Consider the following 13997-nt stretch of genomic DNA (forward strand, 5'->3'; position numbering starts at 1 on the left):
GAACCCCACCATTTTCTTCAACTCCAACATTAGGGGGCCAGTGTCCTGATGAGTTTAGCTCAATCCCTAATCAATTACACCTGAACAAGCTAATCAAGGTGTTAAGAACTACTTGCAAATTACAGTCAGGTTGGTTAAATTGGAATTGGAAAGTCTTCCAATTGGAAAGTCTACAAGACACTTACCCTCCAGGACAAGAGTTGAAGACTGCCTAAAATTATAAATGGTATTCCCTTGAACAGTGGTAAACCAACCCTGTTCCTGGAGGGCTACCATCCTGTAGAGTTTAGCTGTAAACCTGATAAAAGGTGTGTTGGAACTGAAGTCTGCAGGAAGGTAGTCTTTAAGTAGTTAGGTTGCTTATCCCTGTCCATCCCAAAGCTGGACAAAAATCGTTTTACTATTCAGAAGTGTGCTATTATACCATCAGTGTGCCATTTCGCCAAGACCATACTGGTGCAGACTTTACAGCAGACTTCTACTTGGCAGTCTTAGCAGAATCACCTAAGTGTGGACTTGGTGTAGAGATGAGGGTGGCATTTGGGACAAGGCCATTTATAAGCAGTTTTGTGTTTGGGTGGGGCCAAAAAATGTGAGGTGAGCATGTTGCATATGCGTCATTACTTTGTGATGGAACAGCTGGCATACATTTATTGTGTGACTGGAGATTTCACCATCAGACAAGATGGATGCAGAAAGGTTAACTGAAAGGCTAACAATTTTGAAGCTACATTGTTGTTGTTATTAAAAAATGTTTAAGGACTTCATACAACAAACAATTTAGTCATACATAATCTTCTCACAAAACGCACAACTTCCAACTATTAAAAATTATAAAAAGCTTAAAATGTCAAGAGGTAACATACTGTCTAAAAACAATATCAAATACTTTTTGAAAATTGTTTAATGGCCTGGGAATACATGAAAGCATATTGCACCACAAATCCCTCCTATGAGATAAATGAACATGTTTGTCATGATATGCATACAGCAAGTCCAGCTTGCTGTTATGTAAAAGCTAAAGGATTTGTCCATCATAAACTAAGCCTAAATATTTGCTTTTAATGTTCAGGATTAAATGCTTGTCTTACAGGATTCAAGATCCACAGGAGATCAGCCTATTTTAATGACATTGTAGTTTAATCCCCCCCCCTCTCTTTTCAATCCTTCAGACGACAGTCCGATCCTTTTTATTACAGATCTGATCAAACCTCAGCAATGGGAGTTCATGACCATGAGGTCACTTGTATAGCATTTATCCCCATAGATAACACAATGTAATCTCAAGGCACGTCACATGTTCTATTACTACACATTAACACAGGTTTTGATGTGTAGCACGAATCAAGTGGATACTGCGCAACATCATGTTATATTCAACCATAAGTGCAAAATGAAAAGCTGACATGATGACCTCAAGTCTGTACCAACCATGGACAGACAGACAGACATTAATGACCTTTACCCTATGTTGGAAGACTTTTTATTATTGTTTTAGAAATGAATATCTTTAAATCATATTTAGGACTAAATTTTATTTTTATTATGTTACTGTTGTATAGATTCATATATCAGTGAAATCTAATATTTCTAAACAATGTCTTTAGAAAACAACCTACAACTACCATTCAAAACAATAAAAATGAGTATTGAAAAAAGTGAAATTGTTTTTTGCATCAAATTTTAAATGTACCTCACAACAACTCCAAACCACATTTAGATAAAGTTGTCAGTGCAGTATTAATCTTTGCAATGTATTATTACTCCAGCAGTTTGCTCCCCTTTCCTTCTCCTCAAATGGATTATTCTGTATCCGAGTCACAAACCTCAACCTGCCTTGCTAGGAATGTTCCATCCTTGCAGCCCAGAGGAAAGTTTGGATAAGGAGATGTTACTTTAGCTGGACCAGCAAGACAGAAAGGAACACAATTACACCACATTAAATTATTGATCGATGGATAACATTTAAATGTAAATAATTACAACCCCACACAAATTTCCAAAATTTGGCCCCAATTTCTATATATGATTGGACTTTTGTCACTTCCTTCACCTTCAAGGAGATTTTCATTTCTCTCTTTTAAATTTTCCTTTTTATCTCTCACAGTTGACATCTGTCGGGGGAAAGTAAGTGTAGGATATTTTAATGTTTTTTTAATTCACCATCTATTTTCATAAAAGCTCTTTATCCCATTGTAGTTATTTTTTAAGTATTGCAAGGATAAATTAACTATACAACATTAGAAATCTCATTCAGTACAGGGTTTCTGTTGCGTTTTATCGCTGCTTCTGACCACATCCTCTGCAGACGCCCTCCTGCAACCCTAAAAGCTGCTTATGTGCCCCTCCATCCCAGCATGCTCTTTGATTAAGACAAAATGTTAGATCAGGTCACTTCAATTAGAGTCTTTAGCCTGATGTGCTCTAAAATGGAGTTGTTTTGTTTGTAAAGCTTCCCTCTCTAAGATATCACAGATTCCAGTCGGATGATTATGAATTAGTCTTCAACTACACTAGAATTAGAACAGATCTAAAGTATATATGCAATAGGACGGGCAAGGTTGAGTTCTTAGGTTCTCAACAATAAGCTTTATCATAACACACCTGGGCCGTCTTGCTGAGGTGCTTCTGGTTGGTTGACTGTTTCTGCTCCTCCCCTCTCTCAGATCCCCCCTGAGAGACTAAAATCTGGGATGAAGACCCCTTTGCTGCCCCCTGCTGGAGTTCTTGCTCCAGTTTCTGTGGTTTTCTTCCCTGATGGTTTGTGTCAATAGCGTTCCAGTTCTAAATGTGTCACACACAGCTGTTATTAATTTCAGTATTAAAAAGTGGCCACAAAAACGATGTGCTTACCTTAATACATGTAGCATTTTGGACCCCGCTTTCAACCAAGCTAGGTCTTCTTGGGAGCACTGGAGATCTTAATAGTACACAAGACATACGTAAACATTTTCTGTCAAACGTCAACAAAATTTGATTTATGGCCTCCGCTCCAGTTGGGTTTTATGTCCTCTCCTGTCAAACGTGAATTATGACACTGGGAAAATTCCAGCATTCCCACCCCCACTCCTTTCCCTGAGCCAGGATTCACGCAGATAAATTGAGTTAAAGTTGGGAACATTTATGCTGTCAATTAGAACTAAAGGATTTGATTTACAAACAAAGAAAACTAAGCAAGAAAATACAAACACCAGTTAACTCCTTAAAACTTCAGGAAGTGTTTTACTTTCCTTTTTGATTTTAAAATCAACTGCGTCTCCCATTCAGTGTATCTGTCCATCCATTTAAGCGGCTCACTTGCTGATTTTGCCACAGTTTTTCAGTTGGCAACAGGAGAAGGGGGAGGGGAGAGTACTGGGGCCTCTGAGTCTGGAATTTCCCCACTGTCTCATTTTTATATAGGAAGGAGTGGAAATAAACCCGCCTTCAGGGGGGAGATAATGAATCAAACTGATTGACAACTGACAGTGTGTTCATTGTTTACTGACCTTTCTCCATGTAGCTCTCTCTCCCTGAACAGACTTTTCAGCTGTAGCACAGAAAGAAAAGTAAATAAGCACAGACAGGAAGTTATAATAGTAAGTAGTATGATGAAGTGTTAAGTAGTATTACTTTACACAGTGTTGAGCACCTGTTCAGTAACTAGCCTCCTCTGTTGGTTAGGATCTACAAGGTCTGAACTAACAGGTTTCTGGTTTTTGTTCTCTGGTGGAGATTCTTGCTCTGCTTTGCCCTATGGACAGAAATTCAAATGTAAAGAAGCTAAGTATCAATGAATAAACACTAGCACACTTGTGCAAACAAACGGCTGTCATTACCTGATAAGGTACAAGGCTGAGACTTTGGAAGGCTTGGTCTCTGTCCTGCTCAAGCGTTTTACCTCGCCTCTTGCTTTCTGGGACCACAGAATAAACACAAGCAAAGTTTTAGGACAGGAGCATGAATTCTGAGGTAACACATTCCTATTGTACAAAATGTGCATCCTTGAGTTGTTTTGGTGGGAACACACCTCCAGTACACAAGGGGGCGATAGAGTCACCAACAAATGGCTATGCTTTTAACCTGCCTGAAGTGTACATGTTGAGTAGACTAGCTCTCTCGGTCAAAATTGAGTGGTTGAGTTTAAATAAACTTCCCTTGCCAACTTGAAATGCACTTCAAAATGGCAATGGGGATTAAGCTAAGAGAAGTTTGTGTGTTTATGTCTAAAAGTGCAGTTAAACGCAACAACTCTGGCCCTCAAAATCCACGTTTTCACAGTTAAGCTTCAACCTTGATCAAACTCGCCTGCAACTTTCTAGTACTCCTGAAGACGTTGATTAGCTTGTTCATGTGTGTTTGATTATGGTTGGAGCAAAACTTTGCAGGAATGTAGATTTCAACGGCCAAAGAAAACCCTGTTTTAAACGGTATGAGTTAGTATTTAGGTAGCAAGCCATAACTTGTTTTAATTTCAAACTGTTTCACCGCTTTTATATTAGATGTGCTAATGCTAATGCTAATGTGGTACAGAGCCCTGTTGTGTTTTTGAATCTGACACATTTCGGAAAACAACAACGTGTGAAATCGAGCTTGTATAACTAGGAGCTTTTGTGTTTATGTAATTTCAACAAATTTGTACTTTTGAACAAATTTTGTGCTTTACTCAATCATAGCATGTGGAGATACCTTCTAGCAAAGCCTTCAGTGACTCAGGACTGCATCCATTGACCACTCCCTCTCTCGACTGAAGCCCTTTATGTCCAAAAATCTGCCCGAGGTAAGAGGCACAATGATGTGGCATAATGAAACGTGATTAGATTAATCTGTTCTGCTGTGAGAAACTTTTAAAAGTCATGGTTGTCGTTGTACCTCCTGCTCCAGGGCGGATATCTGGATCAGAGCCTCTTCTTTCTCTGTTATCCGCTGTATCTCCAGGTTCTTCAGATCTTGATCCCTGTGGGGGAATGAAAAAGCGTTGATGACATGAAACATTAAAGGAACAATAAGCAACTGCTTCCAGTTTTACTTGTTTTTAATAGCACTGCATGGTCACATTACATGACCGTTAAACTCCCCACTGGAAATAAATGGGGTCTTTTGTCCTGATGAACTTCTGTGACTCCTTTAAACAATCACATGCATTATTCATTTTCATATGCCATAATCATTCATTTTTTTGGCAGTCAATATGAAAGAAAATTGCTAATAAATACTTTAAAATATACATTTTTATTTGCTCTAGTGCTGTCAAATCGATTAATTGTGACAAAAGTTTTTGTGTGTATATCTATATATATTTTTAATCGATTGGCAGCACTAATTTGTTCCTATATATTTGTGCCATTTTTTATACATTGTCAATCTAAAATAAATATATATATTTTAAGATACATTTAACAAATTAAATACATGTTAAGAAATGTATTGTCTTGTCCCTTGAAGTACATATTGATTTTGGTCTTAGAAGGTTTAAATGAAATATATTCAATTAAAAAAAAATTATTTCATTAAGCCATTTATATATATACCAAGTGTACTATATATATATATATATATATACTGTGTGTGTTTGTTTACTTTATCTGTATGGGAAAGAATTATTAGTAAAATACATACTTCTTTTTCATTTCTTGATCTCTCTCTGCCAGTAGCTGCTCCAGCCTCTGGACTTCACCGCTCTGTCGTGACACCTGCACAGTATGAAAAATCATATCTCCATCCTCGCATTAAACCAACCGAGATTACACAGATTTCCGTGAGGTTTGCCGGCCCCACCTGAGCGCGAGCAGACTTCAGCTCCTGTAGCTGTTCCTCCAGCTCAGTGTCTCTGATCTTCAGCATGTCCCTCACCCTCAGCAGCTCCTGCTCTAACTCTCCTTCCATGTCTTCAAGCGACACCTTGGGAAGACATGAACGTGAAAAAAACACTTTGTTTGGTATACAAATCAACATCACTAAATAGCTCTTTACATACTACATATAAAATATTTAAAACTTAGACCATGAGATCAGGATGGGTGGAAAAAAGAAGAACAAAGGACGTACAGAGCTACCCATGAGTCTCTGGTGCCCATGGCTTCTGTCCATCTCAGGCTCTATCTGTTGCCTGCAGTCATCTAGTGGCACTTCCAAAACATCAGCCTCTCGCTAAAAGACAACATATAAATATAAGTATACTACAAATCTATTAACATACTTACTGACCTTGATTTGAAGTACTTCTTTATTGCACAATAAAAAATTTTCTTTATATTAAGTCGAAAATGTGTTTTAATATCACTTTAAGTAAGGATAGTATAATCTCTGTTTAATATCAGTCTTTAAATACAAGAAAATTTAAGTGTACCTATAATTGCAATAGTTGCACTTTAGTACAATCAAATATACAGAACTTAACTTGGAACTCAGCACTATTTCTGGATAACTAAAGTACATTAAGTACAAAATGTGTTACAATTTAGCAGACTTAGTATACCAATTTAGTCTACTAAAAGTACAACTACAGGGTTATATGTAATTGTATTTGTAGTATACTTAGCATAAACTAAATGTATTTTAAATACATTTTAGTATATTTATTTTTCACTTGGGCACAGTATACACTACTTGCCCAAATGGTCAAATCAGACCAAAAAAAGGGGACCAAATATTAAAAACTAAAGTTACTTTGTTATTCACATGCTGTTGAATCCTGAGCTCATCAAGTTCTTCCTGTGTCGAACACAACGTCATGGCCACATCCAGCCATCTCTCGTTCCAGTGAGCTGCCACTTTCCTTAACTCCTCCTTCTCCCGCTCAAACTCCGCCCTCATACACTGATGCTCCTCCTCTTTTTGCTTATACTCGGCCTCCAAGATTTGGACTTTTTTTTCTAAGTCTCGACATTTTAATTGCGGAGTATGATTTTCTTGCTCCACATTGTCCTGCAGTTCCCTTGATATATGAAATGAATAATAAGGATTAGAGACATTAAAACAAAAATCTGAGCAATCATTTTCATTTTCAAACAATACTTTGATAATGGACAGTGCTATCATACCTGTGTTGGTATCTCTCTCCCAGCTCTCTAATCTTCTCGTGAAGTCCATCATCAAACGTTTTCCTCAGTTCCTCCTTCTCTCCAATCAGCTGCAAGCGCTCAGTCTCCAGTGCCGCGATCTGATTGGTCTGGATCAGTTTCTGTGCCTCCAGCTCGTGTAGCTGGTTAAGGGTCACCTGCAGCCTCATGGTAGCCTTGGTCAGATCCGACGACAGCTTTTCATTCAACTGAATGTCCAAAGCATTAAGAAAAGGTTGTAATGGCTTAAATAATTATTGTGTTATATAATATTAATATTAATGCTATTATCTTCTCATGGTATTATTTTGAATGATCTGAATGTTTTTTTACCTGATGAAATAATTATATGTATATTTATCTATATATATTGATAACTTTATAACTAATCATTCTAATATGCTGATTTGCTCAAGAAACTTTTCTTATAATATTAATGCTGAAAACAGTTGTGCTGCTTTATAGTTTTGTGTAAACGGTGACCTCTTTAATCGAAAGCAATTCCTCCTTCATCAGCATGGTTTCTATCTTCTGTTTGTTGGCCTGGCTCTTAGCTTGAGATATCTCTGAATGGAGCTCACACACTTGCTCATTGATGCCCTGTTTGCTCTTCTGTTCCCTCTGCAACTGCAGATCCAGAGTCTGAATCCTCTGATGAAGCTCTGCTTTCTCCTTTACAGACAATCATACACAGAAGGGTCATCATATTTAACTTACTAATTTAAATCAGCGGTACTCAACTGGTAGGTTACGGCCCAGAAATGGTCAAGTACAGCAGGGGGAATTAATGGTAATGTAAGTTAATGTGAAATGTGATATCAGACCTGGACAAGACGGTCTTTGTCCATTAAAGCTCCAGATAGTTTGACCTTAAAGTCATTCAGATTGTCTTCTAGTCTCTGTGTCTTAGTGGAAAACAGGTCTTTTTCCTGAGGAAGAGAGATAATGGTTAATCTGGCAGTATTGGGTCATGTCTTAATGAAAAATTAGCGAGTGTAGCACAGCTTTTTTTGCTTGTACCAGCTCCATTTGCCCCAGGCGACTGCGGGACTCGTTCAGCTGGTCCTCTAGCTCTGCCTGGGTCTGGACGGAGATGCTCAGTCTTTGTTCCAACTCTTCTGCTTGCTTTATTGCCTCTTGCTTACCCTAGGTGAATGTTCACATACTTTTTAGATCTAATCTTGATAACATTTTTGTGCGTTTATGTTCATTTTAATCACAATGACCAAATTTTAAAGGAACAGTTCACCATATGTCATCGATTACTTACTTTTTTGTTGTTCCAAACCAGAATGACTTTCGTTCTTCTGTCGTTTTTTGTCATAAAAAGTTATTTTGGATCAGTTTTAGTATTATTTATACACTATTTCAAATTCATTTTAATTTTTAGTAATTTTTTCACCATTATTCATATATTTTTCACATTATCCGAAGCGACTTACATCTGAGGACTAAATCAAACAAGTCATCGTGAAGAGGCAATAACAACACAAGAAGTATAAAATACAAAGTTCAAACATTGCTTAGAGTAGCATAAACTGGCAAATGAGGATTTAAAGATTTATATATATATATATATATATATATATAAGACATCTTGCTTAAAAGACATCTTGCATGTATGGAAAAGGGGGACAAGCTTCTTTCTTTTTTTGTAGTGAGACTAATTTCCTGACACATATGGTCCAGAACGATGTGTGTCTGTACTCTCACCCTAGGGTGCGAAACCATATGTTTAATCTTGAAGCTGTGTCCGCCCGAAGGGGCTGCTTTGCTTTAATATGCAATGAAAAGAGCAACTAGCTTTGTTCCGCTAAGTTAACTGCATAAGAGAGAGAGATTTCAGGATAGGTCAGTCTTTACACTTTTAGCTCTTTTTCCGACCGATCTTACAGAAAGAGAGCTCTTGACAACTTTTCTTTTCTTTAGGCAAGAATATTATACTTAGAGTGTGACTTAAATGACTGGTTCAGATTACATGATTTATTATTATTATTATTTTTCTTCGCTGTTACCATAGTCACTGTGTCAGATTACGCGATTTTGGCTCCTAAAATCTTGTCGTATCGTGGACAAGACATGTCAGACTACACGTTACTTCCTGACCAGTAATCACATGCCGTCTTGACTCTTTAACGGCGCGCGTGATGTCATCGAGAAGGCGAAACTCGTAGCGAGTGAGTTTACTGGCTTGCTCGGCCTTTTCAGCGTGAGAAATACCGTGGCGTGTGAGTGTGTGAACTGGTTGAATTGCCTGTGTCTCACGGCCATTGCGTGACACTTGAGAACCCTCGAAGAGGAGTATGGGCTGTCAATCCTCCACAGAGAACTTGAGGTAAAGTATTGTTTTCTCATATATTTTTAGTTTTAACGTTAGCACCATCGTCACTCTTTCGTTTTGTCTTGTTTGAAAGTTGTATACGGAAAAGCTTGTGCATGGTCAACCTCATAGCTACATGTGGAACCGTCGTGGACGACCGTTAAAAAAATTAAACATGCTATCGACGTAGGTTGTCGCCCACTATGACACACTATACGAGATGATACGATCGAATCTTGCGTCCCGACGCCCGTTGTCGTTTACGAATCCCCACGACACACCCTACGTCAAACGGATCGTGCCAAAATCGGGCTAAAATCGTGTAATTCGAACCAGGCATTAGATTTTACTTAGAAATATTATAAGGGATTTTAACTGTTCATGTTATGCTTCTTTATTATGAATTCTAAAATCTCCTCATTGCATCAGTGTTTCACGAGAAAGTCATACAAGTTTGGAACGACATGAGGATGAGTAAATGACGACAGAGTTTTCATTTTTGGGTGAACTATTCCTTTAACATACTTTGAATAAATGTTTAACCTCTTCAGAGGAACAGAGTCTTCTCAATGCACTGTCGTTCTCGTATTCTAGGTCGCCTGTTTTCTCCTCTGCCTTTCTGAGAGCTTCTCTGAGCTTCTTTATCTCATTGTTCACCTTCCTCTGTCCCTGAAGGAAGCAGCAGCATTGAGATGACATTTTCTCATGAAATTGTTATTGTGATGCGGTAAAATGTTAGGGTTTTTTGTGTCACACATAATGAGCTCTACCTCTCTGAGGACTTGGTCTTTTGTAGCAGGCAGAGTTTGGGGTGGGTTTGGGGATGTTGGTGGAGTCCTTCTCTCTAGGTTCGATCTCATCTTCAAAATGTCCAACTCAAGCTGCACAACTCTTAGTTTACATAGAGTGAATCAACATATCAATACAAAATGTTTCTATTTTAAATAAATGCTATACTTTTGAAGTACCCTATAAGTAAAATTTGCAATAATAGACTGATTTCTGAAGGATCATGTGACACTGAAGACTGCAGTAATGATGCTGAAATTTCAGCTTTGCGTCACAGGAATAAATTACATTTTCAAACATATTAAGAAGACAGAAAACAGTTATATTAAATTATAATACTATATTTATTGTATTTTTGATCAAATAAATGCAGCTTTGGTGAGCATAAGAGAACGTTCAAAAAAAAGCGTACCAACCCCAACCTTTTGAATGGTAGTTTTGTGTTCATAAATGAAATACTTTGTAGTGCTCATTAGTAATGCATCATGTTTAATGTTAGTTTAATGTAATGTTACATCATGTATGGATTCCACTCAAGGTGCAAAGACTGTATAACTCACTTGTCGTGTAATTCCCCTCGACGGCGGCTCTCCTCGAAGCGGCTCAGTTCTGCAGCTTCCTTGTCTTGTTCAAGAACACCCACTGCTTCAGACAGTTGCTGCGAGGCAGGAAAATCAACAGGTATGAGTGTTCCTTGAATGCAACAGCAGACTATATCTTTCCTTTTTTCAGCCAATCAAACCAATATCAAACAAAACAAAATTGTAAAAAAAAAAAAAAGTCAGTAGTTGATTTCAAACAACTTCAGTTGATGAGGAGGTAAGATCCATACCTTGTGCTTCAATTCCAGATTGTTTGAGATGTGCTGGTTTTGTTGAAGCTGAGACCCTTTGGTTTTCAAAAGGTCAGTCTGAGTGTCCAAGTGACCTTTGGCCTCTCTGAGCCTCTGGATGAGCTCTGCCCTCCTCATGCTGCTTTCCTCCAGGCCAGCTCTGAGCTCAAAGTCCTCAGAAGAAGAGTGAGATCGTGGAGCTCCTTCTGGAGCCAAGCGAGATGCAGATGACCATCTCGTCATGCCCAAAGAGCCCTTCTCTCTGCCAAGAGTGCTGATAAAGAGAGAAGTATGCGACAAAAGTAAGGGAAAATCTACATTCAGCCATATAATTTTATTTTTGAGATAACAACCGGCTCGATGTACGGCTACTTGCCACATAAGTAAATAATTAGACACAAAATATTGATTTAAGTTTAGATATTTTATTAGCTCATTAAACGCAAAGCGTCCACAAAGAAAAACAGTTTCTAGCAAGCAGCTACTTTTTTTTAAAATCACCTGCCTTTATAATTCTGCAATCAAAATAACTTTCCCTCCCGTCATCTCTTCTCTGATGATGTGTTTACTGGTGTGAGGGCGGGACAACCTGTCACTCACATGAGATCCACCAATAGTAAACCACAACTATCCAATCAATTCTCAATAAACAAAATCAAGTCCTGACCTACAATCTTTCATGTTCTAGAAGCTGTTTCACTATACAAGCGATATACATCACAATAGGAAAGAAAGGACCTTCATTTCAAGCCATTTTTTTGAATGACAGCCATTTGTAGGTGACTACTACTATAGGTGACTTGTGTACTGGAGGTGTAGTCCAACTCCAAATGCACAGCAGGAATGTGAGAAATGCCCATTGCATGCCAACTTTACAGTCATATATACACTTAATAGACAGCTTTTCACCACATAAATAAGGACGGAGACATGAAATGTTGATTTAAGAAAAAAACATTTCAAAATCTTACCTGTTTATTATCTTTTAATCTAATTATACAAAACACTAATTCTAAAAACAAGCCAAACAGTTCAATAAAATTACCTCAGGCCTACTATTACTGTGTTTCAGTTCATTTACAGTAAATACAGTCGAATAACCGAATAACTGACTTTGAAGCACTAACCTGGTGCTGATTTTTGGGCGGAGAGTCAATCCAGGTAAGCCCATACAGCTCCATTCTGGAGATTTCTAAAGAAAGGGAAATGTTTGTTACAATTATATAAAAGAAGAATATGAGAAGAAGAAAAAAAAATTCATACTCCACAGCTTCAGTTTGTACATACCCGAGCTTTAAAAAGAGATCTACTATCCCAAAAGTCAAGATCCGAGAGAGCGAGGGGGCTTAGAGACCTAAGAGTGTGTTGGAAAGATCTACGGCCCAGTTCAGTGTCCCATTCCTGGTCATTCCAGAAATCTGAAGGTGAAAGGCTTCGTCTTTCTCCTCTCCAATTGGCCATATTCATGAGAGCTCTGGAAAGTGAGTTGAGATACTGTGTACTCAACTGCAGATTGTCCTGCCCTTATACAAAACAATTTCACACGAACCAGAGAGTTTGAACGGAGCACGTCAGAGTGGCACAACAACACGGAAACAATGTTGTATGTTTTTTCTGTTGCTATAATCTTTATTCAGGCTTGGTAACTTGACAGTCGAGCAGCCTCTGTTGCAGAAAGGGTTATGTAGTGTTTACTCATTCATTAAGAGGAAATATTCATAGTAGCCTGCTATTAATTGAGATTAACATGCCAATAATGTTGTTTATTACTAATTTACAATTACATAATCATCAGAACAGAATAACATACCTATTTGTATCCTTGGTTGTTTTTCCTCCTTGTTTTTTCAATATGCATGCACACTCACAGCAGGTATCTATGGAGACTGTCATATACAGGACACAGAGAGCGTGTGTCCAACCCACCTCTTCAGTGAATAATCATTTGGTGAGCTCATGAGGCTATTTCTGCAAGGTATGATGATCATTTACCATGGCATGTACCTGTCAAAACTCTGTAACCAGTCATCAACGATGAAATATCTATTTAAGAGACATAATCAACATAATCTATTTATATTGTATATTTATATTTTTGTTTTTTGAATAGAAGTTTTTTTTTATTGCTTTTTTTGGGAGGTTGATAGGTGACAACAGTACAACAAAATACGGTACAACCTGCAGGCACATTTCGACTATGAAATTAAACACAGTACAAGACAAAACACAAGGTGGTTCTATTAATTTTGAGACCTTACTGTAATGCGTCAGAATTCTACCCAAGGAGACAGCAAATATCAGTTAAGCATAGATTCATAAGATGCTATTTATACCATTGCACTGGCCAACTCTTTAAATTCTGGGGCTTTCATTGTCTCAAAATAATCATATATGCCATTTTGATACATAATAATAATTCATTACATTTATATAGTGCCTTTTTGGACACTCAAAGCGCTTCACAGAGGGGGGAATCTCCTCAACCACCACCAATGTGCAGCCATATTACAATACCTACCATACATACAATACATTCCATAACACCAGAAAAAACACGTTTTGAAACATAGACAGTTTGGGAGTTAAAGATATTTTGGAGCAATACAAGCAACTAAATAAAAACTACCATAACTTGACTACATTCCCAAATACTGAGTAGAGGTGTTTCCAGCTGGCATTTCCAACATAAATGGTCTTACATCAGTTTAATCATGAAAAATCACGTGGGCTAGTATCTGTGGCACACACCACACCCCACCCCACCAAAATGGTAGTCCATTTTTCTGTCAATTTCTTCACCAATGTCCCTCTGCCATATATGGACGCATTTAAATTGAATAAATCTAATTAATTACATGATGTGGCGCTTAATTAAACGCACATCATATTTGGCCGAGGAATTGCACCCAAAAGATAACTTAAAGTCATTGTTAGGGATTGAACAACTAGAATGTGTATATGTGTTTTTATATTACGCAAAAACTTCTAATATATCTTTATAAAAAATAAATAGTAA

At 37.7% G+C, this 13997-nt stretch overlaps 1 protein-coding gene and 1 long non-coding RNA gene across 3 annotated transcripts; one reads left to right on the top strand and one right to left on the bottom strand.

The window, feature by feature from the left end:
* Positions 1–745: 745 nt before the first annotated feature.
* On the bottom strand, positions 746–13029 carry LOC120469253 (uncharacterized). The gene is made up of 24 exons (XM_089127578.1): positions 12792–13029; positions 12269–12646; positions 12109–12173; positions 10982–11255; positions 10710–10807; positions 10131–10251; positions 9904–10029; positions 8061–8186; positions 7865–7969; positions 7524–7712; positions 7023–7249; positions 6649–6916; positions 6028–6129; positions 5758–5880; positions 5599–5672; positions 4852–4936; positions 4669–4750; positions 3819–3895; positions 3632–3733; positions 3489–3529; positions 2854–2920; positions 2605–2784; positions 2054–2114; positions 746–1900 (listed from the first exon to the last, which is right to left on the bottom strand). The coding sequence occupies exons 2-24, from the start codon at positions 12446–12448 to the stop codon at positions 1803–1805; spliced, it is 2871 nt and encodes a 956-aa protein (XP_088983704.1). The 5' UTR covers positions 12449–12646; positions 12792–13029; the 3' UTR covers positions 746–1802.
* Positions 4046–5795, top strand: LOC148965079 (uncharacterized). Of its 2 annotated transcripts, none has more exons than XR_016150660.1 (3): positions 4046–4409; positions 4656–4759; positions 5631–5795. It is a non-coding gene; the product is annotated as an uncharacterized LOC148965079 (long non-coding RNA). The 2 variants fall into 2 exon arrangements; XR_016150661.1 differs by having other exon boundaries at positions 5634–5795.
* Positions 13030–13997: the final 968 nt, after the last annotated feature.

The sequence above is a fragment of the Pimephales promelas genome, chromosome 25, assembly GCF_988280905.1.
Source record: "Pimephales promelas chromosome 25, fPimPro1.hap1.1, whole genome shotgun sequence".
NCBI lineage: Eukaryota > Metazoa > Chordata > Actinopteri > Cypriniformes > Leuciscidae > Pimephales > Pimephales promelas.

Bases quoted from the DNA above. Each gene is read 5' to 3' on its own strand.
- LOC120469253 (XM_089127578.1), bottom strand. From the start codon at position 12,448: ATGAATATGGCCAATTGGAGAGGAGAAAGACGAAGCCTTTCACCTTCA. The intron at 7,713-7,864 runs GTCTGATATCAC...TTGTCTGTAAAG, and splicing joins ACAAAGACCGTCTTGTCCAG to GAGAAAGCAGAGCTTCATCA. The intron at 2,115-2,604 runs GTGTGTTATGAT...TTCCCCCGACAG, and splicing joins ACCTCAGCAAGACGGCCCAG to ATGTCAACTGTGAGAGATAA.